At 38.2% G+C, this 27395-nt stretch overlaps 1 protein-coding gene across 5 annotated transcripts in view; it reads right to left on the reverse strand.

Moving 5' to 3' along the window:
- LOC121373214 (paired amphipathic helix protein Sin3a-like) overlaps positions 1 to 26876 on the reverse strand; it is a 69797-nt gene extending 42921 nt beyond the window's left edge. For 3 of the 5 annotated variants that reach the window (XR_005958042.1, XM_041499700.1, XM_041499698.1), the window contains exons 1-4: positions 26784 to 26876; positions 10880 to 11007; positions 7911 to 8029; positions 1048 to 1222 (exon numbers count right to left, since the gene is read on the reverse strand). Coding sequence is in view for 4 of the 5 variants with exons in the window: in XM_041499700.1 (XP_041355634.1) it covers positions 1048 to 1222; positions 7911 to 8029; positions 10880 to 10906 (321 nt within the window). In the remaining variant the exon portion in view is untranslated. Of the gene's footprint in view, positions 1 to 844; positions 864 to 1047; positions 1223 to 4205; positions 4222 to 7910; positions 8030 to 10879; positions 11008 to 26783 lie in introns of those variants that run through there. The other 2 variants (XM_041499701.1, XM_041499702.1) reach the window with 2 other exon arrangements.
- Positions 26877 to 27395: the final 519 nt, after the last annotated feature.

Here is a 27395-nt window from a genome sequence, read left to right on the forward strand (position 1 = left end):
TAAAAAGTGCCGCAAAATCAGGAATGTCCCTTTACAGTGATCTTAGGGTCCAGACTCCGTATTCATAAACGTACTTAAGTCAATGTATGATACCTAAATACATACCTAAAGCACATAAATAAGTATCATACATTCACTTAAGTATGTTTATGAATACGGAGCCAGGAGTCTGTAAAAAAAACCAAGTGATTCGTGTAAAAAGCTGGTTTCATACAATTTGTTATCAGCTGAATTCCACCACTCACTCAGGGTATTTTCATTTACGTTTCAAAAATAATTTTACATATAAGATAATTTTATAACACTGTCACATTGTGACGTAGCCCAATGATTAAGCACTTGCTTGATGCATGGTCTGTCTAGGATCGATGCCCGTCAGTGGGCTATTCCTTGTTCCAGCCAGTGATAAAGCACTTGCCTGATGCATGGTCTGTCTAGGATCGATGCCCGTCAGTGGGTTATTCCTTGTTCCAGCCAGTGATAAAGCACTTGCCTGATGCATGGTCTGTCTAGGATCGATGCCCGTCAGTGGGTTATTCCTTGTTCCAGCCAGTGATAAAGCACTTGCCTGATGCATGGTCTGTCTAGGATCGATGCCCGTCAGTGGGCTATTCCTTGTTCCAGCCAGTGATAAAGCACTTGCCTGATGCATGGTCTGTCTAGGATCGATGCCCGTCAGTGGGCTATTCCTTGTTCCAGCCAGTGCACCACGACTGATTTATCAAAGGCCGGGGTATGTGCTATCCTGTCTGTCAGATAGTGTATATGAAAGATACCTTGCTACCAATGGAAAAATGTAGCAGGTTTCCTCTCTGAGACTGTATGTCAGAATTACCATCCTTACAAACATGTCACTCACGACTTGGGCCCCTCCCCCCTGAAGTTTAACTGAGTAAATCTACTTACTAACATGTCACTCACGACTTGGGCCCCTCCCCCCTGACGTATAACAGAGTAAATCTTTATTACAATATTTACAAACATGTCACTCACGACTTGGCCTGCCCCCTGAAGTATAATAGAGTAAATCTTTACTACAATACTTACAAACATGTCACTCACGACTTGGGCCGCCCCCTGTGCCGCCGATACCTGAGCCTGCGTCGAGATGGATGGCTGGGTGATGGAGGGCGGGGCCGAGGGCGGAGCCTGTTGTGGAATGCCAGGGTGAGACAAAGGGTGGTGCACTGAGGGGGAGTGGTGGCCTCCACTCTGGTTGACCCTGGAAAAAGTAAACATTTCATGAACAAACATAATTTAAAATTTAGTAACATGACATCATAATGAGGTGACATACCAGCATTTCTGCCAGATAGAGAATTTTTGGGTATGACGCTATAGAATTGAATATGAATTTACAATGTGTGTGCTGAATGCAACCACAGTCCACAGGGGGTATGGAGGGCCTCCCCAAGAAAGAAAATGGGTTAGGTTTAGGGTCAAGAAAAGCATACAGTAATGATAGTCATTTATTTCAGAGAAAGTGGGTTAGGTTTAGGGTCAAGAAAAGCATACAGTAATGATAAAGAGTCATTTATTTCAGAGAAAGTGGGTTAGGTTTAGAGTCAAGAGTCATTTATTTCAGAGAAAGTGGGTTAAGTTTAGGGTCAAGAAAAGCATACAGTAATGATAAAGAGTCATTTATTTCAGAGAAAGTGGGTTAAGTTTAGGGTCAAGAAAAGCATACAGTAATGATAAAGAGTCATTTATTTAGGAGAAAGTGGGTTAGGTTTAGGGTCAAGAAAAGCATACAGTAATGATAAAGAGTCATTTATTTCAGAGAAAGTGGGTTAGGTTTAGAGTCAAGAAAAGCATGCAGTCAGGATAAAGAGTCATTTATTTCAGAGAAAGTGGGTTAGGTTTAGGGTCAAGAAAAGCATGCAGTCAGGATAAAGAGTCATTTATTTCAGAGAAAGTGGGTTAGGTTTAGGGTCAAGAAAAGCATGCAGTCATGATAAAGAGTCATTTATTTCAGAGAAAGTGGGTTAGGTTTAGGGTCAAGAAAAGCATACAGTAATGATAAAGAGTCATTTATTTAGGAGAAAGTGGGTTAGGTTTAGGGTCAAGAAAAGCATACAGTAATGATAAAGAGTCATTTATTTCAGAGAAAGTGGGTTAGGTTTAGGGTCAAGAAAAGCATGCAGTCATGATAAAGAGTCATTTATTTCAGAGAAAGTGGGTTAGGTTTAGGGTCAAGAAAAGCATACAGTAATGATAAAGAGTCATTTATTTAGGAGAAAGTGGGTTAGGTTTAGGGTCAAGAAAAGCATACAGTAATGATAAAGAGTCATTTATTTCAGAGAAAGTGGGTTAGGTTTAGGGTCAAGAAAAGCATGCAGTCATGATAAAGAGTCATTTATTTCAGAGAAAGTGGGTTAGGTTTAGAGTCAAGAAAAGCATGCAGTCATGATAAATAGTCATTTATTTCAGAGAAAGTGGGTTAGGTTTAGAGTCAAGAAAAGCATGCAGTCAGGATAAAGAGTCATTTATTTCAGAGAAAGTGGGTTAGGTTTAGGGTCAAGAAAAGCATGCAGTCAGGATAAAGAGGCATTTATTTCAGAGAAAGTAGGTTAGGTTTAGGGTCAAGAAAAGCATGCAGTCATGATAAAGAGTCATTTATTTCAGAGAAAGTGGGTTAGGTTTAGAGTCAAGAAAAGCATGCAGTCAGGATAAAGAGTCATTTATTTCAGAGAAAGTGGGTTAGGTTTAGAGTCAAGAAAAGCATGCAGTCATGATAAAGAGTCATTTATTTCAGAGAAAGTGGGTTAGGTTTAGAGTCAAGAAAAGCATGCAGTCATGATAAAGAGTCATTTATTTCAGAGAAAGTGGGTTAGGTTTAGAGTCAAGAAAAGCATGCAGTCATGATAAAGAGTCATTTATTTCAGAGAAAGTGGGTTAGGTTTAGAGTCAAGAAAAGCATGCAGTCAGGATAAAGAGTCATTTATTTCAGAGAAAGTGGGTTAGGTTTAGAGTCAAGAAAAGCATACAGTAATGATAAAGAGTCATTTATTTCAGAGAAAGTGGGTTAGGTTTAGAGTCAAGAAAAGCATGCAGTCAGGATAAAGAGTCATTTATTTCAGAGAAAGTGGGTTAGGTTTAGAGTCAAGAAAAGCATGCAGTCAGGATAAAGAGTCATTTATTTCAGAGAAAGTGGGTTAGGTTTAGAGTCAAGAAAAGCATGCAGTCAGGATAAAGAGTCATTTATTTCAGAGAAAGTGGGTTAGGTTTAGAGTCAAGAAAAGCATGCAGTCATGATAAAGAGTCATTTATTTCAGAGAAAGTGGGTTAGGTTTAGAGTCAAGAAAAGCATGCAGTCATGATAAAGAGTCATTTATTTCAGAGAAAGTGGGTTAGGTTTAGAGTCAAGAAAAGCATGCAGTCATGATAAAGAGTCATTTATTTCAGAGAAAGTGGGTTAGGTTTAGAGTCAAGAAAAGCATGCAGTCAGGATAAAGAGTCATTTATTTCAGAGAAAGTGGGTTAGGTTTAGAGTCAAGAAAAGCATGCAGTCAGGATAAAGAGTCATTTATTTCAGAGAAAGTGGGTTAGGTTTAGAGTCAAGAAAAGCATGCAGTCATGATAAAGAGTCATTTATTTCAGAGAAAGTGGGTTAGGTTTAGAGTCAAGAAAAGCATGCAGTCATGATAAAGAGTCATTTATTTCAGAGAAAGTGGGTTAGGTTTAGAGTCAAGAAAAGCATGCAGTCAGGATAAAGAGTCATTTATTTCAGAGCTAGCTCTGGCACTTGCCAAATTCACCAAATCCGAATTTTAAAAACAACTGGTGAATTTTATTTTAATTTGTCAAAATAATTTCATGAAAACAAATATATTTTATTAGAAAATCACCAGGTTTCTGCAGTTTTTGAACTTTGATAGATAATTAGACAACATTTTCTATGGACCCAGAGCTAACCCTGAATTTTATCAAAAGATCAAAATAATATCTGCAAAATTTTTGTGAATGGCACCATACCCGTTTTACTCTCTGGTAGAAAGCCTGCATAAATGTATTCATACGGTAATAACATAGTTCTTTTAATGTTTATAGTACTTGGGTAAAATTTTATAAAGTATCTCTCTATTACATTTAGTTTATGAAGACTGAATTAAAAATGACATTCCAGATAATATAACAGGTAATGTATTATAATGGATGGCCCTGCATGGGATAGCCCTGCATGGTAATATAAAGTGTTAACGTACGGTGGATAGCCCTGCATGGTAATATAAAGTGTTAATATATAGTGGATAGCCCTGCATTGTAACATAAAGTGTTAACGTACGGTGGATAGCCCTGCATGGTAATATAAAGTGTTAACGTATGATGGATAGCCCTGCATGGTAATATAAAGTGTTAACGTACCGTGGATAGCCCTGCATGGTAATATAAAGTGTTAACGTACGATGGATAGCCCTGCATGGTAATATAAAGTGTTAACGTACGGTGGATAGCCCTGCATGGTAATATAAAGTGTTAACGTACGGTGGATAGCCCTGCATGGTAATATAAAGTGTTAACGTACAGTGGATAGCCCTGCATGGTAATATAAAGTGTTAATATATAGTGGATAGCCCTGCATTGTAACATAAAGTGTTAACGTACGGTGGATAGCCCTGCATGGTAATATAAAGTGTTAACGTATGATGGATAGCCCTGCATGGTAATATAAAGTGTTAACACATGGTGGATAGCCCTGCATGGTAATATAAAGTGTTAACGTACGGTGGATAGCCCTGCACGGTGATATAAAGTGTTAACATATGGTGGATAGCCCTGCATGGTAATATAAAGTGTTAACGTACGGTGCATAGCCCTGCATGGTGATATAAAGTGTTAACATATGGTGGATAGCCCTGCATGGTAATATAAAGTGTTAACGTACAGTGGATAGCCCTGCATGGTAATATAAAGTGTTAACGTACGGTGGATAGCCCTGCATGGTAATATAAAGTGTTAACGTACGGTGGATAGCCCTGCATGGTAATATAAAGTGTTAACGTACAATGGATAGCCCTGCATGGTAATATAAAGTGTTAACGTACGGTGGATAGCCCTGCATGGTAATATAAAGTGTTAACGTACAATGCATAGCCCTGCATGGTAATATAAAGTGTTAACATACGGTGGATAGCCCTGCATGGTAATATAAAGTGTTAACGTACGGTGGATAGCCCTGCATGGTAATATAAAGTGTTAACGTACAGTGGATAGCCCTGCATGGTAATATAAAGTGTTAACATATGGTGGATAGCCCTGCATAGTAATATAAAGTGTTAACATAGTGGATAGCCCTGCATAGTAATATAAAGTGTTAACATACGGTGGATAGCCCTGCATGGTAATATAAAGTGTTAACATATAGTGGATAGCCCTGCATGGTAATATAAAGTGTTAACGTATGGTGGATAGCCCTGCATGGTAATATAAAGTGTTAATATATAGTGGATAGCCCTGCATGGTAATATAAAGTGTTAACGTACGGTGGATAGCCCTGCATGGTAAAATAAAGTGTTAATGTACGGTGGATAGCCCTGCATGGTAAGATGGTAAGATAAAGGGTTAACATACTGTGGATAGCCCTGCATGGTAAGATGGTAAGATAAAGGGTTAACATACAGTGGATAGCCCTGCATGGTAAGATAAAGGGTTAACGTACGGTGGATAGCCCTGCATGGTAACATAAAGGGTTAACATATAGTGGATAGTACTGCATGGTAAGATAAAGGGTTAACATACGGTGGATAACCCTGCATGGTAAGATGAAGGGTTAACGTACTGTGGATAGCCCTGCATGGTAAGATGGTAAGATAAAGGGTTAACATACAGTAGATAGCCCTGCATGGTAAGATAAAGGGTTAACATACGGTGGATAGCCCTGCATGATAAGATAAAGGGTTAACGTACGGTGGATAGCCCTGCATGTGTAGTGGATAGTACTGCATGGTAAGATAAAGGGTTAACATACGGTGGATAGCCCTGCATGGTAAGATAAAGGGTTAACGTACGGTGGATAGCCCTGCATGGTAAGATGGTAAGATAAAGGGTTAACGTATGGTGGATAGCCCTGCATGGTAAGATGGTAAGATAAAGGGTTAACGTATGGTGGATAGCCCTGCATGGTAAGATGGTAAGATAAAGTGTTAATGTACGGTGGATAGCCCTGCATGGTAAGATAAAGGGTTAACGTGCGGTGGATAGCCCTGCATGGTAAGATAAAGGGTTAACGTGCGGTGGATAGCCCTGCATGGTAAGATAAAGGGTTAACGTACGGTGGATAGCCCAGCATGGTAAGATGGTAAGATAAAGGGTTAATGTACGGTGGATAGCCCTGCATGGTAAGATAAAGGGTTAACGTACGGTGGATAGCCCTGCATGGTAAGATAAAGGGTTAACGTACGGTGGATAGCCCTGCATGGTAAGATGGTAAGATAAAGGGTTAACGTACGGTGGATAGCCCTGCATTGTAACATAAAGGGTTAACATACAGTGGATAGCCCTGCATGGTAAGATAAAGGATTAACGTACGGTGGATAGCCCTGCATGGTAAGATGGTAAGATAAAGGGTTAACGTACGGTGGATAGCCCTGCATTGTAAGATGGTAAGATAAAGGGTTAACATACAGTGGATAGCACTGCATGGTAAGATAAAGGGTTAACGTACGGTGGATAGCCCTGCATGGTAAGATGGTAAGATAAAGGGTTAACGTACGGTGGATAGCCCTGCATGGTAAGATGGTAAGATAAAGGGTTAACGTACGGTGGATAGCCCTGCATGGTAAGATGGTAAGATAAAGGGTTAACATACAGTAGATAGCCCTGCATGGTAAGATAAAGGGTTAACATACGGTGGATAGCCCTGCATGATAAGATAAAGGGTTAACGTACGGTGGATAGCCCTGCATGTGTAGTGGATAGTACTGCATGGTAAGATAAAGGGTTAACATACGGTGGATAGCCCTGCATGGTAAGATAAAGGGTTAACGTACGGTGGATAGCCCTGCATAGTAAGATGGTAAGATAAAGGGTTAACGTATGGTGGATAGCCCTGCATGGTAAGATGGTAAGATAAAGGGTTAACGTGCGGTGGATAGCCCTGCATGGTAAGATGGTAAGATAAAGTGTTAATGTACGGTGGATAGCCCTGCATGGTAAGATAAAGGGTTAACGTGCGGTGGATAGCCCTGCATGGTAAGATAAAGGGTTAACGTGCGGTGGATAGCCCTGCATGGTAAGATAAAGGGTTAACGTACGGTGGATAGCCCAGCATGGTAAGATGGTAAGATAAAGGGTTAATGTACGGTGGATAGCCCTGCAAGGTAAGATAAAGGGTTAACGTACGGTGGATAGCCCTGCATGGTAAGATAAAGGGTTAACGTACGGTGGATAGCCCTGCATGGTAAGATGGTAAGATAAAGGGTTAACGTACGGTGGATAGCCCTGCATTGTAACATAAAGGGTTAACATACAGTGGATAGCCCTGCATGGTAAGATAAAGGATTAACGTACGGTGGATAGCCCTGCATTGTAAGATGGTAAGATAAAGGGTTAACGTACGGTGGATAGCCCTGCATTGTAAGATGGTAAGATAAAGGGTTAACATACAGTGGATAGCACTGCATGGTAAGATAAAGGGTTAACGTACGGTGGATAGCCCTGCATGGTAAGATGGTAAGATAAAGGGTTAACGTACGGTGGATAGCCCTGCATGGTAAGATGGTAAGATAAAGGGTTAACGTACGGTGGATAGCCCTGCATGGTAAGATGGTAAGATAAAGGGTTAACGTACGGTGGATAGCCCTGCATTGTAACATAAAGGGTTAACATACAGTGGATAGCCCTGCATGGTAAGATAAAGGGTTAACGTACGATGGATAGCCCTGCATGGTTAAGATAAAGGGTTAACGTACGGTGGATAGCCCTGCATGGTAAATGACATTCCACTTGTCAGATTTTCTCCAACTTCTCCATACCGCTGGCCTCCAGGGGCAATAACTCTTGGGTACGATTCACTAGGATTAACTCTTCTCTGCAGAAAGAAAAGAAAAGAAAAACATATAAATAAATGGTATTTTCCAATATGTGTCTCACTATACAGATGTAATCTACCAATCAAACTCATTGTGTTAAACCAGTCTACCAATCAAACTCATTGTGTTAAACCAGTCTACCATTCAAACTCATTGTGTTAAACCAGTCTACCAATCAAACTCATTGTGTTAAACCAGTCTACCAATCAAACTCATTGTGTTAAACCAGTCTTTGGCCGGAAAGATGAGTCATCATTCCCGCTCTTCACAAATGAAGGGGGGTGGGGAGGGGGGGGGGGGGGGGGCATAAAACAAGTTTACAATTTCTGAATTCATTCAAACAGAAAATAATTATTAATATGAATTTAAGGTGATCCTACATGTGTACTCTTCACTTGCAACACGTTAAATTCATGAATATATCAAAATGTTAAAGAGTCGATTCATCACTCTGACGTATTTAAATGTCAAAATAAAAGTTAAAGTAGGTTTTGATTAATGGCACCACTAGAGCACATTGATAATAATTGACTAGTGCTGTAACCTCACGGTGGTGCAGGGGTGTAACATTCTCTTTTGAGAATTGCCAATACAGCACAAATTGAAATTTTGAGTTAAAATCAGTATCTCTCCGTGATATTTTTATTTTTGCAGTTCTTTACACAGATTTGATTTAAATCTTGAATTGTTATATTGATGTTGATCATCACCTTATTTGTTTGCATTACCATAGTTTGACACCCAATAGCCGATGTATTTTTCGTGCTGGGGTGTCGTTAAACATTCATTCATTCATTCCATTCGGGCGCGCGTGCAGCGAGTGGGGGAGAGGGTTTGAAAAATTTGGCATGTTTAATAGTCAAAATTTTACTTTAACGGGATGTAGCCCAGTGGTAAAGTGCTTGCTTGATGTGGGCCAATTACGCTATTTCTCGTTGCAGACAGTGCACCACGACTGGTATATCAAAGGACATGGTATGTGCTATCCTGTCTGTGGGATGGTGCATATTGTTTTTAGTGGGTTCCTCTCTAAGACTATATTTCAAAACTATCAAATGTTTGGCATCCAACAGCCAATGATTAATAAATCAATGTGCTCTAGTGGTGTCATTAACCTTCTGACTACTGCAGGCGAGATATCTCGCCCGACGTCATGCCAGTCGGCATACTGTACACTGTATACAGTGCATTCCCCAGTTCATATTTCCCGCCATTTTGCACGCGATACTCACTGGAAACGGATGTGTAATACAGCAAACTTGATTTCTTAACAAGATCGTTGTGTCTTTTGTTTATATTTTTTCAACTGAAAATACCGTGGAATGTTTGAGTTCAAAACATGGTTTTCAGCAAGTATTTTTACTTGACAACAATGGCAGCACGTCGCGGTCACTTTCTGGGAGTGATAGCTGATTGCGACAGCTAATTTGATAATAAATTTGATCGTTTTACCAACAAGGAAAATGGACAAATATTTGGATATAAATCGTAGTTCGGGTTTTTTTAAAATCTGGTCAGAAAACCACTGTTATCTGGAATACTGGACAAAAATGCCTGTAAGTAAATGTGACTTTTTCGATTTTTTGCCTAATTTTAATCAATATTAACTGATCTAAAATATAAAAATGAGAAAAACCAACGAAAATAATACTTAGATTCAAATATGAACTTTATTTTATTTATTTATAAAACATTTAAGTGAATATATGTGAGTAAAAATTATAAACATGGTTTTTGTCAAAAACTAATCCAGTAGTCTTAAGGTTAAGGTGATCTTAGGGCCCTGTAGTTTTAAGGTTAAGGTGATCTTAGTGCCCTATAGTTTTAAGGTGATCTTAGGGCTCAGTAGTTTTAAGGTTAAGGTGATCTTAGGGCCCTGTAGTTTTAAGGTTAAGGTGATCTTAGGGCTCAGTAGTTTTAAGGTTAAGGTGATCTTAGGGCCCTGTAGTTTTAAGGTTAAGGTGATCTTAGGGCTCAGTAGTTTTAAGGTTAAGGTGATCTTAGGGCCCTGTAGTTTTAAGGTTAAGGTGATCTTAGGACTCAGTAGTTTTAAAGTTAAGGTGATCTTAGGGCCCTGTAGTTTTAAGGTTAAGGTGATATTAGGGCCCTGTAGTTTTAAGATTAAGGTGATCTTAGGGCTCAGTAGTTTTAAGGTTAATAATCAATAAAATCTCAAAATTTAACTGTAATGGGACGTAGCCCAGTGATAAAGTGCTTGCTTGATGCGCGGTCAGTTTGGGATCAATCCCAGTCAGTGGGCCCATTGCGCTATTTACACCACGACCAGTATATCAAAGGCTATGCTCTCTGTGGGATGGTGCATATAAAAGATCCCTTGCTACTAGTGGAATTTTTTAGCAGGTTTCCTCTCTAAGACAGTGCACCACGACTGCTATATCAAAGGTAGTGGTATGTACTATCCTGTCTGTGCGATGGTGCATATTGTTTTTAGTGGGTTTCCTCTCTAAGACTATATTTCAAAACTACCAAATGTTTGACATCCAACATCCAATGATTAAGACATCAATGTGCTCTAGTGGTGTCGTTAAAGAAAATAAACTTTTATATATTCAGGACACTTTTGTCTTGTCCGAGCGCAGGATGATAGTTTTAGTTCATTACTGTCACTAACAGCTGCTGGAGAGTTGTCGGTATTCAGAAATGGATTTCAGGTTATTTTAATCTATTAAACTTAACATTTCGGTCATTTGGAGGTGAAATATTTTGAGGTCAGCATGTTTGTCACTTAATTTGGGTGTCATTATTTTGTAAACAACATTCATCGCCTCGACTTTGATGAAATCTAAAGTCTTGGTATTATTCACTTCCCAACAATAAACATTACTTACTTGGTCGTCAAGACAACGCTGCATCATTTCCAGGGTGGTTACCACGGCGATGTCTGTTGCCACTGGTAATCGTCAGTGTGGCTGGCGGTCACATGTAGAATGGTGGTGTAGATCCGTCCTAAGTCAATCTGAAAGAGTTAAAGTTTGTTTTGTTTAACAACACCACTAGAGCACATTGATTAATTAATCATCGGCTAATGGATGTCAAATATTTGATAATTTTTACATATGGTCTTAAAAAGGAAACCCGCTACATTTTTTTTTTTTATTCAGGTCGGGTCACGGTTTGAAGGTGCACATTCAGAGCAAGCTGTTGTACTAGCACATGGACGCAGGTGTCGACTTACGCGGACTCCTCCCTCCAGGGCAGGGTGGGGGTTGGGGGGCCGACCTGGGCCCCGTTCCATGAAGCGATCTTAGCCCTAAGATCAACTAAGTACATAGGGTAGCTATGCGCTTAAGGTAATCTTAGTGCTAAGATCGCTTCGTGGAGCAGGGCCCAGGGTTATATTAGCTTGACATAGTTTTAGAGGAAGGAAGGAATTTTTTTTTATTTAACGATGCACTCAACACATTTTATTTATGGTTATATGGCATCAGACATATGGTTAAGGACCACAGATATAGAGGAAACCCGCTGTTGCCACTTCGTGGGCTACTCTTTTCGATTAGCAGCAAGGGATCTTTTATATGCACCATCCCGCAGACAGGATAGTACATACCATAGCCTTTGTTACACCAGTTGTGGAGCACTGGCTGGAACAAGAAAGAGCCCAATGTGGCCACCGACCGGGATCGATCCTAAACCGACCACACATCAAGCAAGCACTTTACCTCTGGGCCAGGGCTCGAAATGGCTTGTGGCCAGGTCGCCAAATGTGACCAATGTCCTTTTTGGGAGACTTTAATATTACAAAATAATGGCGTTAGTCACCCAAATAATAGTATCATCTTTAGAGCTATATCACATGAGCCACTAATAATATTTGTATTCCACATTAAAATCATACTCATGGTTCACTTACCATAATTTGCCAACATGCCTTATAATTTTTTGGGCCACCATATATTTTTTGCGAGTTTCGAACGCTGCTGGGCTACGTCCCACCACTATAGTTTTGGAGAGGAAACTCGTTATTAGCAAGGGATCTTTTATATGTACCATTCCACAGAGATTTCAGCACATACCACAGCCTTTGATATACCAGTCATGGTGCACTGGCTGTAGAACAAAAAAAAAGAGGCTAATAGACCCACCCTAAGGGATCGATCCCTGACAGACAGCACATCAACAGAACACTTTACCACTGGGCTACGTCCCTCCCCCACTAATGTGGATGCTGCCCAAACACGAGTTGAAATTGTTTTAAAACTTTCAGCATTACCACCACTCTAGATTCATAGTGTGCTACCAGGGGTCGACATTTAGGGGGTTTTTACCACAGAATAGTGAATTATAAGAAACACTGTTCCTTCAGAGAATGTACTATCCCATTAAAGATGCAGGTAATATTTAGTTTTTTTTTTACCACAGAATAGTGAATTATAAGAAACACTGTTCCTTCAGAGAATGTACTATCCCATTAAAGATGCAGGTAATATTTGGGGGGGGGGGGGGGGGTACCACAGAATAGTGAATTATAAGAAACACTGTTCCTTCAGAGAATGTACTATCCCATTAAAGATGCAGGTAATATTTAGGGTTTTTTTTACCACAGAATAGTGAATTATAAGAAACACTGTTCCTTCAGAGAATGTACTATCCCATTAAAGATGCAGGTAATATTTAGGGGGGGGGGGGGGGGGGTTTACCACGGAATAGTGAATTATAAGAAACACTGTTCCTTCAGAGAATGTACTATCCCATTAAAGATGCAGGTAATATTTAGGGGTTTTTTTATCACAGAATAGTGAATTATAAGAAACACTGTTCCTTCAGAGAATGTACTATCCCATTAAAGATGCAGGTAATATTTAGGGGTTTTTTTACCACAGAATAGTGAATTATAAGAAACACTGTTCCTTCAGAGAATGTACTATCCCATTAAAGATGCAGGTAATATTTAGGGTTTTTTTACCACAGAATAGTGAATTATAAGAAACACTGTTCCTTCAGAGAATGTACTATCCCATTAAAGATGCAGGTAATATTTAGGGGTTTTTTTATCACAGAATAGTGAATTATAAGAAACACTGTTCCTTCAGAGAATGTACTATCCCATTAAAGATGCAGGTAATATTTTATTTAACGACACACTCAACACATTTTATTTACGGTTATATGGCGTTGGAAATATGGCTAAGGACTACACAGATATTGAGAGAGGAAAACCGCTGTCGCCACTTCATGGGCACCATCCCACAGACAGGATAGTACATACCACAGATATAAAAAATAAAATTCTACCACATATGAGAAAATATTCAGGAAAATAGTGTCCGGGTATTATAAATAAAACCAGCCTCGGTGGCGTCGTAGTAGGCCATCGGTCTACAGGCTGGCAGGTACTGGGTTCGGATCCCAGTCGAGGCATGGGATTTTTAATCCAGATACCGACTCCAAACCCTGAGTGAGTGCTCCACAAGGCTCAATGGGTAGGTGTAAACCACTTGCACCGACCAGTGATCCACAACTGGTTCAACAAAGGCCATGGTTTGTGCTATCCTGCCTGTGAGAAGCGCAAATAAAAGATCCCTTGCTGCTAATCAGAAAGAATAGCCCATGTAGTGGCGACAGCGGGTTTCCTCTCAAAATCTGTGTGGTCCTTAACCATATGTCTGACGCCATATAACCATAAATAAAATGTGTTGAGTGCGTCGTTAAATAAAACATTTCTTTATTTATAAATAAAATCGAATGTTCCAATAAAATACATAGTCACTGTTAGGCTGTGGATTTGTCTCCCCTGAATCAACACTAATCATAAAATCATTAATTTTGTCCACAACAAACTTGCGGGTATTGCGCCATAGCAAAAATTACACTTTAGGGGGATGGCATTTTACCTGTTTTACTCTCTGGCAGAAAACCTGATATTATACATTGTGTCAATACCGAATACCGTACCAATACCGAGGTAAATCACCCCAAAACTACTGACCAAAACCGAACCTCAAATTTCAATACCCCAGCTCTATTACTATTAGGGGACGATATTTCGAAATCTGAGGTAACCGGAAGTCTGTGCACATGGTTTTTACCTAGGTAAACCAATTGTTCGGTTACCTCAAAGTTACTTTGAAATTATATTTTAAATACAATTTTTTTTAGCTCAAACATAAAGTTAAAAGAAACTATAAAAGAAAAGAGATTCTTTAATGCTTGATAAAGTTAACAACATTGTAAAAGAACTAAATATAAGCCCCAGTTATGAAACAAAATAGATCAATGGTACTTCTATACTACAGTGACGTTCCAAATGTGGGTTTTTTAAAGCTCATTATGCAATGTCTGTAGGCCCTATTTTTGAACATCTGTGACACTTTTGGATTTCTGTTTACGTTAAAACCGTTTTTAATATTTGTAAAATATTATGTCCACCATACTTTCCCATGTATTATGCGTACCAGTGTATAATGGGCACCCGCACTTTGAATGTTTATACCAAGAAAGAAAACAGAACCGCAATATAATGCGCACCATTATTTTAAACTGCAAAATCAACGGTGAATGCAAGATGTACCGTTTTCCACCAGTCACCAAAATGAACTAATAGCAAAAGCAGCGGTATGAAGGCACTTGCGTACATAGACCTACATGTCGCACAAAACAGGTAGTACTTGCACATTTACATATCGCACAAAACAGGTAGTACTTGCATATTTACATGTCGCACAAAACAAGTAGTACTTGCATATTTACATGTCGCACAAAACAGGTAGTACTTGCATATTTACATATCGCACAAAACAGGTAGTACTTGCATATTTACATGTGGCACAAAACAAGTAGTACTTGCATATTTACATGTCGCACAAAACAGGTAGTACTTGCATATTTACATATCGCACAAAACAGGTAGTACTTGCATATTTACATGTCGCACAAAACAAGTAGTACTTGCATATTTACATGTCGCACAAAACAGGTTAGTACTTGCATCTTTACATGTCGCACAAAACAGGTAGTACTTGCATCTTTACATATCGCACAAAACAGGTAGTACTTGCATATTTACATGTCGCACAAAACAGGTTAGTACTTGCATCTTTACATGTCGCACAAAACAGGTTAGTACTTGCATATTTACATGTCGCACAAAACAGGTAGTACTTGCATCTTTACATGTCGCACAAAACAAGTAGTACTTGCATATTTACATGTCGCACAAAACAGGTAGTACTTGCATATTTACATGTCGCACAAAACAGGTTAGTACTTGCATATTTACATGTCGCACAAAACAGGTTAGTACTTGCATCTTTACATATCGCACAAAACAGGTAGTACTTGCATCTTTACATGTCGCACAAAACAGGTAGTACTTGCATCTTTACATGTCGCACAAAACAGGTAGTACTTGCATCTTTACATGTCGCACAAAACAGGTAGTACTTGCATATTTACATGTCGCACAAAACAGGTAGTACTTGCATCTTTACATGTCGCACAAAACAGGTTAGTACTTGCATCTTTACATGTCGCACAAAACAGGTAGTACTTGCATATTTACATATCGCACAAAACAGGTTAGTACTTGCATATTTACATGTCACACAAAACAGGTAGTACTTGCATCTTTACATGTCGCACAAAACAGGTAGTACTTGCATATTTACATGTCGCACAAAACAGGTAGTACTTGCATCTTTACATGTCGCACAAAACAGGTTAGTACTTGCATCTTTACATGTCGCACAAAACAGGTAGTACTTGCATCTTTACATGTCGCACAAAACAGGTAGTACTTGCATATTTACATGTCGCACAAAACAGGTAGTACTTGCATCTTTACATGTCGCACAAAACAGGTTAGTACTTGCATCTTTACATGTCGCACAAAACAGGTAGTACTTGCATATTTACATATCACACATGCATAAACCAAGACTTATATACCAGTACAATACACTGTACATAAATGAAAACAAAAATATAGCATATTACATTTGGTTCTCGTGAGATTTCTAATTTTATAGTAGTGTCATATATTTCCGGTTTGACGGAAATGGTCGAATTAAATCTCATAGAAATTTTAAATATTTACGGTCCATTTTTGTAAAATAAAATCATTTTTTGGCGAGGTATGGATGCTTTTGTAGATTTATTTTACATTTATTACAACCATCACAAGTGAAAAGCGAGTTTTAAGAGGGTTTTGGCATTTCATTGTAATGAACACTGTCAATAACCTGTAAAGTACCATAAACTACTGATCGACAAAAAATGTTATGGGCGATCGACATTTTAAAATATAATTTTATTCTATTATGTATAAGGCAAAAAAAAAAAAAAAGTTTGTTTCAGGTAACATGGCCAAAAAAAGTAGGGTAGGTAGGTAGAATGTTTTTTTGTTTTTTTGTGTTTTGTTTTTGTTTTTTTTGTTGTTTTTTTTAGTTCAAAGGTTACCCTACCTTAAATGTGTTTTCCAGAGAAAAACTCAGTCTCAAGACGAAAGACATGAAGGCAAGCTGTCTGAAAAATCTTAGTTTACTCTTTGCAGCCAGAGAGAAATAAAAACAATTTCACTGTCAATGTCAGTTTTAAGTTTCACATGCCACTTTTAAAAGACAGGAAAACTAAAAAATTTCATCAAACTATTCCTTTCACCAATAAAAGTCAGTAGATGACTGCACAGAAACTTCACAGCTTTGTCCAGTTTTGTCAGAGGATGACTGCACAAATTTGTCCAAGTTGGTCAATAGATGTTTGCACAAAAAGTTCACAGATTTATCCAGTCAGTAGATGACTGCACAAAAACTTCACAGATTTGTCCAACTTGTATTGGAAATAACAAAACAATACTAATTTTGTGTGCAATTTACAAATCAATCGCCTTAGAAATTAATAACTTGTAGTAAATTTCATAGTAATAAAAAAGACGTTCCTAGCTTGAGTACTCTGACTGTAAGAGAACTAGACGAACATTTGGACATAAATAATGAGAGCGTGTTTATGTTCAAATGTCCGTCTAGCTCTCTTACAGTCAGAGTACTCGGACTAACTTAAGGCGTTCCCTGTGGGACGGACTTATAGTTTTAATGTTTATTAGCCTACTGAACGGACCCATGCTAAAATCACCCAAATTAATTTATTCCCAATTAACTGAAAAACTGAAATAAATGTGAACTGTTTAATGTTTGTGGTTATTCTTGAATATTCCGTTTATTTAATTATTACCCATACTCAGCAGTTGATAGGCCTATCTACATCACTGGCGTAGGAAGCGGGTACTTTGTAGCAGCATCGATGGTTTATATATTAATTTTATACGTGTGTCTGTGTGCCCACCCACCCCACTTTTTGGTATCTTCCTACAGGCTACACCCGTGTATATTAACAAATTCTGGGTACTAGGCCTTAGCAGTAGCCAACAATGAAAATTGTATCACGTCTTCTTCAAATGACCTTCACCTTTGCATGCGGAAAAAAAAAAGCGATGACTTGTAGTTTGTGCATGTGGTATCGAGAAATCCTTGACTGTTTTGTTGAGATCGCACGTTGTTGTTTTTGGAAAATAAACCTACAATGTATGAGATGACTGGAGTTACGATAATACGATATATTTTCCTCTATAGGCCTACAGTATTTAGCAGTTTGTAATAAAAGCCGTTTAATCGCCACACACGTTACCGCACTGTCATGCGATCTCATGTGTCACCAATTACCGTGGTACCTAATAAGAGCACGTGCTATTAATAGTGTTCCACATTCGGTTTATAACTTACTCTTCTTTGGCTAGTGGACAAACAAAATTTACTAGCCAAGCTTAAAGGGACACACCCTAGTTACAGTTATTTGTTAACCATTACGGCGTTGTTTTTCGCTATTAAACCCCATTTTTCACAAATAAAATTGCACTTTACTTACATTTTGTTATTTAGAATACACATTTCCATTCACCTGAAGTGCTTTTTGGTAATCCTGATGTTTGTAAAACCACGAAGTGCATTTTTTCACAAGACGTGCTATAGAGAAAAAACCGTTAAGCAAGCGAGGTCCAATCTATTTTTAGTAAATTTTAGAGGGAATCTTCACAGATGTTGGTATACCACGTGACCGTTATCATTTTGGTTCGGTTTGTTTTCTCGTACACGGTTCGCACAATCAACATCCGATTTGTTGTTGTTCATTTGTGAGATTTGTCTTCACAGTTCGTGAACATTTTCAGTAACAATAAAGTTCAGACAAGTAAGTGTCTCAATACAAAACGTTACAAACCCTAAAAACCAATAATTTTGCTAAGTCTTACGATATCTGGAGAGAGGATACAACCAGGACAGAACAGTTGGAACATGTCCAGGAGAGGTGAAAAGAATGCACCCCAAGTCTGTGCGCACTCTGTGAAATTTGTCGTGACGTAGGCATTGTTGTGCTTCGAGCGACATCTACCGGTGACATCAGAATACTAACTTTCAAAATTATTTCAAGCAATTGGGACATGGGGATTCCAATGGTATTTATCAATATAAAACCTGCTTTTTCACTCCATTTGATAAAAACGTGATCTAAGTGTGTTACAGGTTTGTAGATTAACCAAATTATAATTTATTTTCACTGGATGGAACTAGGGTGTGTGGCTTTAAAATGTTACTCGCTACAGTGCGACACTACTCATTTTGTATCATTTATGAATGTGTTGTAAGTATCTGGATTGTTTTCGCCAAATTACTAAAATCAACGATGAGTTCCGAATTGTACTGACAATTAATACTGAATTCACAGTGTTCAATCGGACAACTTCGTAAATAGTGAAATGTTCCGACTGCACAATGATGTCAACAAATTTCATTTGAATTCGCTGCTAGGACTCTGAACGCACATGGCAAATAATTTAATACTTAGACGTTTTTGGAGTCAGTCGCCAGATGGCGACGATAATAAATTCAGTCAGTCGCCATGCCAACATTTTGGTCGCAACGTAGAACACTGGTTAATGATTCCAATTTCAAACAAATTAGTTATGCTCATATCCATTCAACGTCCAGGCATGTCTAGTCTGGGTCCAGTTTCTAACAACACCAGTGATTGGGTCCAGGGCATGGCGTAAGAAGGTGCCAAAAAGTGGGATGGGGGTGTATAAAAACCATTGCTGCTGCCCCCCACGCACACACACCCCTCAACCTCCATTTAACACACACACTGACGTGTAAGAGTTATCCTACTTGAGTACTTCTGTCGTCTGCTGTGTCGATCCGCGACCACAACTTCTCTGTGCGCTTCCCCCCACCCCACCCCACCCCAGCAGAAAAAAAAAAAGTTCAGGGTCGGTGGCAAAATTTGGGGTCGGTCGGTTGACCGGAAACAAACAAATTTTTTTTGGGGGGGGCCTAATGCGCACCCCCATTTTTAATGGGAAAATATGATAATATATGTTTCTTTAGAGATAAAATAGCAGCAGATAATTTATTTGCCACCAGCAGTCCGTGCACATTTCTTTAAAACTTTTGGCTCAACTCAATACTGAGTATTTAATTTAGACTGGTCGCAAGTTAAAACTGTTGCAATATAACGTTGGTCTACTGGTTTGCTGCACATCAAGTATCTTACAAATCAGTTTAAAACATTTAATCAAACTTTAGGGTCTCGAAATTACAATACTCAACTGTATAATAAACATCCTGTAATTGTAAAGTTTGCAAGTTTTAATTTCTGAACGTCTACAGGTCACGATGTAACCGATTTGCGGTTCGCATAAATTTAATTTAGCGTAACCGACACACGAGCAGAACAGCAGTTCTCGTGAAATATTGTTCCCTGCCTATATATCACAATATTTCACGAGAACCGGTGTTCTGTTCGCGTGTTGGTTACGCAACTTTAAAATCACGTGACCCGTCAATTGGTTATGTGGTGAACAATTACATTCTAAAATTAAAAGTACCATATATCAGCAATGAAAGTGAAAAACTGTTTGTTTTTAAATACATTTGAACCACCAATGTAGCACAGAACCAATGTAGCACAGAACCAATGTAGCACAGAACCAATGTGGCACAGAACCGTAGTCCAAGTGTTTTAGGATTAGGTAGAACTATATTCACGTAACCTAACAATCGGTTATCTAAGTAAAACTCACGTCAACTGATTTCCAGTTACCTAAGATTTTGAAATATTGTCCCCTGCAATAGCAATACTCCACCATGTACATGTGTTTCACATATTAGTTATGCACCAGTAATTCACACTGAACAACCACTTGCACCGACCAGTGATCCATAACTGGTTCAACAAAGGCCATGGTTTGTGCTATCCTGCCTGTGGGAAGCACAAATAAAAGATCCCTTGCTGCTAATCGGAAGAGTAGCCCATGTAGTGGCGACAGCGGGTTTCCTCTCAAAATCTGTGTGGTCCTTAACCATATGTCTGACGCCATATAACCGTAAATAAAATGTGTTGAGTGCACACTGAACAATTCCCATCAGTTGTTTCTTTTGCAGTTATATAGATAATAAATTAAAAAAGAGAAATCGCAAATAACTAATTTCAAATCCAAATTACTCTACAAAGCGAGTGAAATACTCGCCATGGTGACTAAAAACATTCCTTGGCGTCTAAAAAATCAAATCACATTCGCCAGTTGGCGACTGTCCAATAATTTTACTTTAATCTGTAAACAAAACTGGACATCGGAAAACACAGTGGACTAGTAGCAATTTATTTTCCATAAAACATTTTATATCAGTAATTTGTTTGAAAAATAAAAGTTTGAGACATGTTAATCATGACTATGAATAACGATTTTCCAGTATTCAAGAGTAAACACGGTGACGTTAAGTGGGAGGTAATTAATACTTCATTATGATGTTATCTCCCTTAACTTGAATATCAAGTGTTTGGAAATAATTCGGCCCCAGTTCAGTTTTGTACCAAGTCGGTCTTGTCCCATTTAGAGCCAGGTTTTATTTGACATTGTTGAGTCACTGTATGTCTTTACTTGTCTGTCTGAAACTCAAACGTTAATTATTTTAAATGTTTGACTTCTAATATATGTGCTATGCTGCACTCCAATCGTCTCGTGCTTATCATGATAACGGGTCCCTCAACGATAATGACGTCTCCAGTCGTGAATGTCGTTTTAATCACGTCGGAAGTCATGTTCACCAGTGGAGGATGAAAACATGTTTCTATTTTCATGACTCGACTTTAGACAGCTTTAATTTATTTAAAGACACAACTATTTACAAAAAAGTATTTATGGATTTACAAGGCAGTATGTGACGAAAATAAATGTTATTTAAACCAAAAGTAAGGTAGCCAATTGGTAACTACTAGTAACACGTTGACGCCTGGTAGATATTATCACAATGCTTTTATTTAACTTTTAATGAATACTGCAATTTAAATGTTATTGGGTATGGAATTTGATACTGATAGTTAATAGTCGTTCACTGTTTTAGTGGAACCAGACACAAACAGTAACTTGTAATGACTATTTAACAACTAGGAATCACCTCTTCACGAGTTCATTCGAATGCAGTCCTAGTAACAATTACGGCATTAGTAATATGCAGTAAAATGGTAGATGAATCGATTTAATGACAAGTATATATTAGCTGGCTATTAAAAGTGGCTGGCAACTAAAATATTATACTTTACTGGCCAGGGAAGAGTAAATTTGAACTAGCTTTGTAGAGCAATGGTTAAGTTGGTTACAAATACAGGTTGGTTTATATCAAGTTTGAACTAAATAATAGTTTGACATTTTTTTTATGAGAGAAAAAAAACCCTGTTCGATGTTTTTTTTTTTTTTTTTTTTTTTTTTTTTTTTTTTTTTTTTTTTAATGTTTTATTTAACGACGCACTCAACACATTTTATTTATGGTTATATGGCATCAGACATATCGTTAAGGACCACACAGATTTTGAGAGGAAACCCGCTGTCGCCACTACATGGGCTACTCTTCCGATTAGCAGCAAGGGATCTTTTATTTGCGCTTCCCACAGGCAGGATAGCATAAACCATGGCCTTTGTTGAACCAGTTATGGATCACTGGTCGGTGCAAGTGGTTTACACCTACCCATTGAGCCTTGTGGAGCACTCACTCAGGGTTTGGAGTCGGTATCTGGATTAAAAATCCCATGCCTCGACTGGGATCCGAACCCAGTACCTACCAGCCTGTAGACCGATGGCCTGCCACGACGCCACCGAGGCCGGTGTTCGATAGTGAAAGATTGTAATTTAAAACAACGAGACAGATCTTCGTGCACGTATTTATCCAGGCACGCTGGAATGCTGGTATGTTACTACATTATAAGTTTTTTGTTTTGTTTAATGACACCACTAGAGCACATCGATGAATTAATCCTCAGTTATTGGATGTCAAACATTTGGTAATTCCAACTAGCAGACATCAGAGGAAACCCGCTACATTTTTCATTGGCAGCAAGGAATGTTTTATGTGCACTTTCCCGCAGGAAAGCACATACCACGGCCTTTGACCAGTTGTGGTGCACTGGTTGGAACGAGGAAAAAACTAATCAATTGAATGGATCCACCGAGGTGGTTTGATCCTGCAACACAACCACCTCAGGCAAGCACACCCGTAACCGACTGCGCTAAATCCTGGCCCTGTCTATTATATAGATCATAAATAGTTAATGATGTCACATATCTGCTTTATACTATGATGGTAAGAATGGGAAATTCCGCAATGCTCTGCCGAGCGGAATTACTCATTCGGCCTGAACAATTTCCAACGTCATTAACTAGTTATCATCTTTATTTTGTAATGTAGGCTACGAGTGACGTCAAAAGTTATTTTGTGCTAGTAGCAGGATATCATTGCTTTATCCGACATCATATAATGTCAAAACAAACTGTGGTTGCAGGATAATCTATATTAATTTAAAGCCACTTGGTGTCCTGCCTTGAAAACATATCCCAAATATCATTTATTGACACTACTCATTTTCCCACTAATTTTCCCAGTCATAACTCATATTGGACATTTTCCCAGTCATATCGGACATTTTCCCAGTCATATCAGACATTTTCCCAGTCTTATCGGACATGTGACCCTGGTGAAACATCCTCAATAAATCCCTGCATCAAACTTTGAAGGGGGAAGGGGGGGATGGGAGATGATGATATCAAAACCACAATATTTTTCACCATGCTAAAGTGTTTGTCTGTAATGGCAGATTCACTGAATGTTGATAGAATGGTTGACAATAATTCTACCTCAAGCAGGGTTTCTGCCAGAGGGTAAAATGGGTATGGCACCATGTATACTCAGATTTTTTGGCAGATTTGTTTTTAAAAGGTAACATTTTGACAAAATTAATTACTCTTATCATTAATGTATGATTTTCTAAACCCTAACCCTAAACGTAACCCATTTTCTTTCTGGGAGAGGCCCCCCATACCCCCTGTTGACTGTGGATGCATTCAATTCCATTGTGTCATACCCAGAAATACACTACTAAAGTGATATCATTGATTGCTCAGGAGTGCAGAAATGGAAAATATTTCACTTGCCTGCTGGACCAGAACTAACTAAAAGCTTGCCAGAATTTCTACTAATGTGGAACTCTGACGTTGTTAATTATTATCAATGCGGTACCTACGTATACATATTGTTGTGTATTTTGTCACCATTCTGAACAGTTTGTTTGAATAGTGACAAAAGACAGATCACCAGTCAGACTGATAGTTGCAATTTTTTAACTTGTCAGTCAGATTGTTTTACTCACATTTGGTGATCGGGTGAGTAGTTTTTGCACACCTCTTGCTCCAATAAAATGAACTGTCAGAATCGCAAGGTATTAAGGTACTGCATGTTGATAAATATAGACTGATCATCAACAGTTAACCCGGAGCATGCGCATGTCATTATGATACCGGTCTAACCGACAGATGTAAATAATGACCGCTACCTGTGGGACCGTGAGGTTTACGAGGTACAACTTACATTATATAAACATAATGGAATTAGATTGTTCAGTTTAGAAAGGTACATTTTTGTGAACATTAGAGATGTGTTGGGGTTTTCAGTCATTTAGAACACATCCGATCGTCAGGCTTGCTCAGGGTCTATTAATAGACATGTATGGGGAAACCCCTTTTCTAAGCAAATGCAAAGACGATGTCCAATTAGCATGAGCATGCTATGATTGAAAAACTATTTTAAATATTAAAGTTTGTTGGTTGTTTAACAACTCCACTAGAGCACACTGATTTATTAATCATCGGCTATTGGATGTCAAACAAGTCTAAGGAAGGAAACCTGTTACATTTTCCCTTTAATAGCAAGGGATTGTTTATATATGCACTATCCCACAGACAGGATAACACATACCACGGACTTTGATATACTAGTTGTGGCACACTGGCTGAAGCAAGAAATACCCCAGCCGATCCCAGACTGACCGTGCATCAAGCGAGTGCTTTACCCACTGGGCTACGTCCCGCCTCAATTTTATTTTGTAACAAAATATCAATTAATCCATGAAATTATTTGGCCAAATTAAAATAATTTTGTTTTCAAAATTCGCAGTTAACGAATTTGGGGAGTGCTAGTGCCAGCTAGCCCTGATTTAGAATTCTGGCATACCTCAATCGGAGACAATGCCAAATAAAATTCAAAAAATAATACTTACCAATTCAAATATAAACTTTATTTTATGTATTTATAAAACATTTAAGTGAATATATGTGAGTAAAAATTAATCTGGACAGTATTCTAAAGGTTAAGTTTGTGACTGTCAAAAGTTGACAAATGACAAATATGTACAGTTTAATGTCAGTGACCGGCCATTTATTTCCACATTTGTGTTACCGGTGACAGACCCTACAAATCACTCATGAATTTCACATTTAAAGGAACATTCCTGAGTTTGATGCACATTTTAAGATGTTACCGACTAACAGACTTTTTAACGATTGTAATTACATAGCAAATACATTTTTTCTGCAGAAAAATTAAAATATTAGTGGCTGTATATTAAACGTGTTTCTGATCATTCTAATATTTGTACTAGGTTAAACTTCATCTTATTTCCTAAAATATTGTTTTTCATACGTACGAAATTATTTGAAGACAAAATCCAGTTTGGGTTTCTTACAAATATTAAGACGGCCAGAAACACATTGAATATACAGACACTGATATTCTAAACAAGAAAATATATTTAATATGCAAGTTTAATTGTACAATGCAGCAAATTCAGGAATGTCCCTTTAATACTTGTTCACCATCTATTTTGGGGGTTTTTATGAACATGTATATGAAAATGAACACATACCCAAGGACATTTTCCATCACTCGATGTGTAGGAACAATTATTAATATTATCAACACATTCCCAACAGTTTTCACTATACTCTATTACCAGAACATCACTGGTTGTTTCAAGCTTATCTCGTTAAAGTTAATAAATTGTAATTCTATAATGTGAAAAGAAATCATGGGTTGTGTTGATGGTGTGGGGTTTTTTTTTTTTTGGGGGGGGGGCTTTTTTTGCAAGACTACTTAAATCTACGACATTCATATATTGCTCTTAACTAGCTATGATGGCTTTGAAAATACGGGCCCTAGCTTATAAATTAATCAATAAATTAAGTTTAATAAATAATAATACAAATCATTGTATGTGTAATAAAAAAAAATCTATATATATATAAAAAATAATTTATAATAAAAATAATTATATGAGTAAAAAAAAATCTAATCAAATGATTCAAAACGGGAAAATCGATTCTTTCTGAAACCAACATTCCCTTCAACAATAGACTCGTCCAACATCCTTTGTACCCTCCACCCTAAACTGTGTAACCAGGAAATGGGGCATCAGTGGGTGGAAATAACTACATTTTATGACAACATCTCTGAACCACGTTTAAAATAATAAGTGTTTTACTAACGTGCTAATGAAAAACGAAAACGATAAACATCAATTGGTTTAAACCAGTGAAAACAATCCGTTTTGTCAGACATGGACTGACCCGAAATCAACCATTCGTTCACGGACTGTACCATCAACGACCATAACATTCCCGCGAAATTGTCTGTGTTTAGTCTTGGAGGCAAAAATCACACCCAAAACCCTTTCCTTTGATGCACCTATACCCGTCCCTGTGAGTGTGTATTAGTCGACTCAAATGTGAGAATGTCTGTAATTGTGTACAATAGATATAACTCCAAAAATTAAGTTTTTAAAACGAGTACGTGGGGAAACAAGACGAAAGAACTCGAAATTTGGACGGAAGCCAAAACAGACTACTGGCAACATATTCTTCAATAAGAATGCGGGTCCCCAAAAATTAAATCTACGATGTGGGCGACATTTAGTTTGATAAGCACATACAAAAATAACAATAAAAGTTCAGTTGACAACAAGATTTTTCGTTAACTTGCCCCAAAAAAATTGTATCCCCAAACAACCCATCTACGCCGACACTGGACGAGTCCATTTTGACAAGCTGTACAAATGCAAATTGTTAAACGTCTGTCAAGAAAATCTGCTGAAGATATTTTGTTAAAAAACACACAGGCATAAACCGAAAAGCATGCTGCATCACATTTGAATTAAATCAAAAGTTTGTACTGAATGGTTTTTTCGAATCAGCGTTGTTTGTGATCATGTAGGTCAGGTAACAGTAGCCATAGGTTGCTGACAGACACAGTAATATGGCTGTCACTGAAAAAATCATCATCTATGAAATCAGAAGCTGCATCGGAGAAAAATAATTAATTATGTAGATGCCTGAAATATACAGAAAGATTGTCGTATAGTACTTACCTCAAAATATTTGGTGATGACAGCGATTTTAACAGATAATCCAAAGGGAAATCACCGCGGATACCCCACATAAACTGATTCTATTTAGGTCTACGCGACGTCATTTTGCGAAAGCCAATCAACATTCGCGATTCATTTTGAACGTCATTGCGGGAAACACTGGGTAAACACTGTCTCGCAAATACAGTAGCCTCCCTTGACCAGATAATCATATACACACTACAAGAAAACTGGCTGTCACGTGACATTACATTTTTATGGTGTGTCTTATACTAAATTAAAAGCAATTAGAGGTTTTAAACCAAAATGCCAAAATGTCGATAACAACTAAACAGTTATTATAAAACCATTATGCAGTTTCGCATGCTGGTCAGTGGTCGATCCAGCGTGAAATCGAGTAGGGTTCAGAGGTGGATCTAGAGGGGAGACCAGGGGACGCGTCCCCTCCCAAATGTTTTTAAAGTGCCCTCAAAATGTTGAAGTGCCCGTTTTGTTTGTATAAAAATTATTTTGCACGTAAGTCTTTTTAGCTGCATGAAGTTAAGGTGTGCGTGTATGGGCATGGGTACTCTATTTATGTGCGATCACGAGCGCCTATCCGACCTCTGACCT

Source organism: Gigantopelta aegis, chromosome 5 (assembly GCF_016097555.1).
Source record: "Gigantopelta aegis isolate Gae_Host chromosome 5, Gae_host_genome, whole genome shotgun sequence".
In the NCBI taxonomy this organism is placed as follows: Eukaryota; Metazoa; Mollusca; class Gastropoda; order Neomphalida; family Peltospiridae; genus Gigantopelta; species Gigantopelta aegis.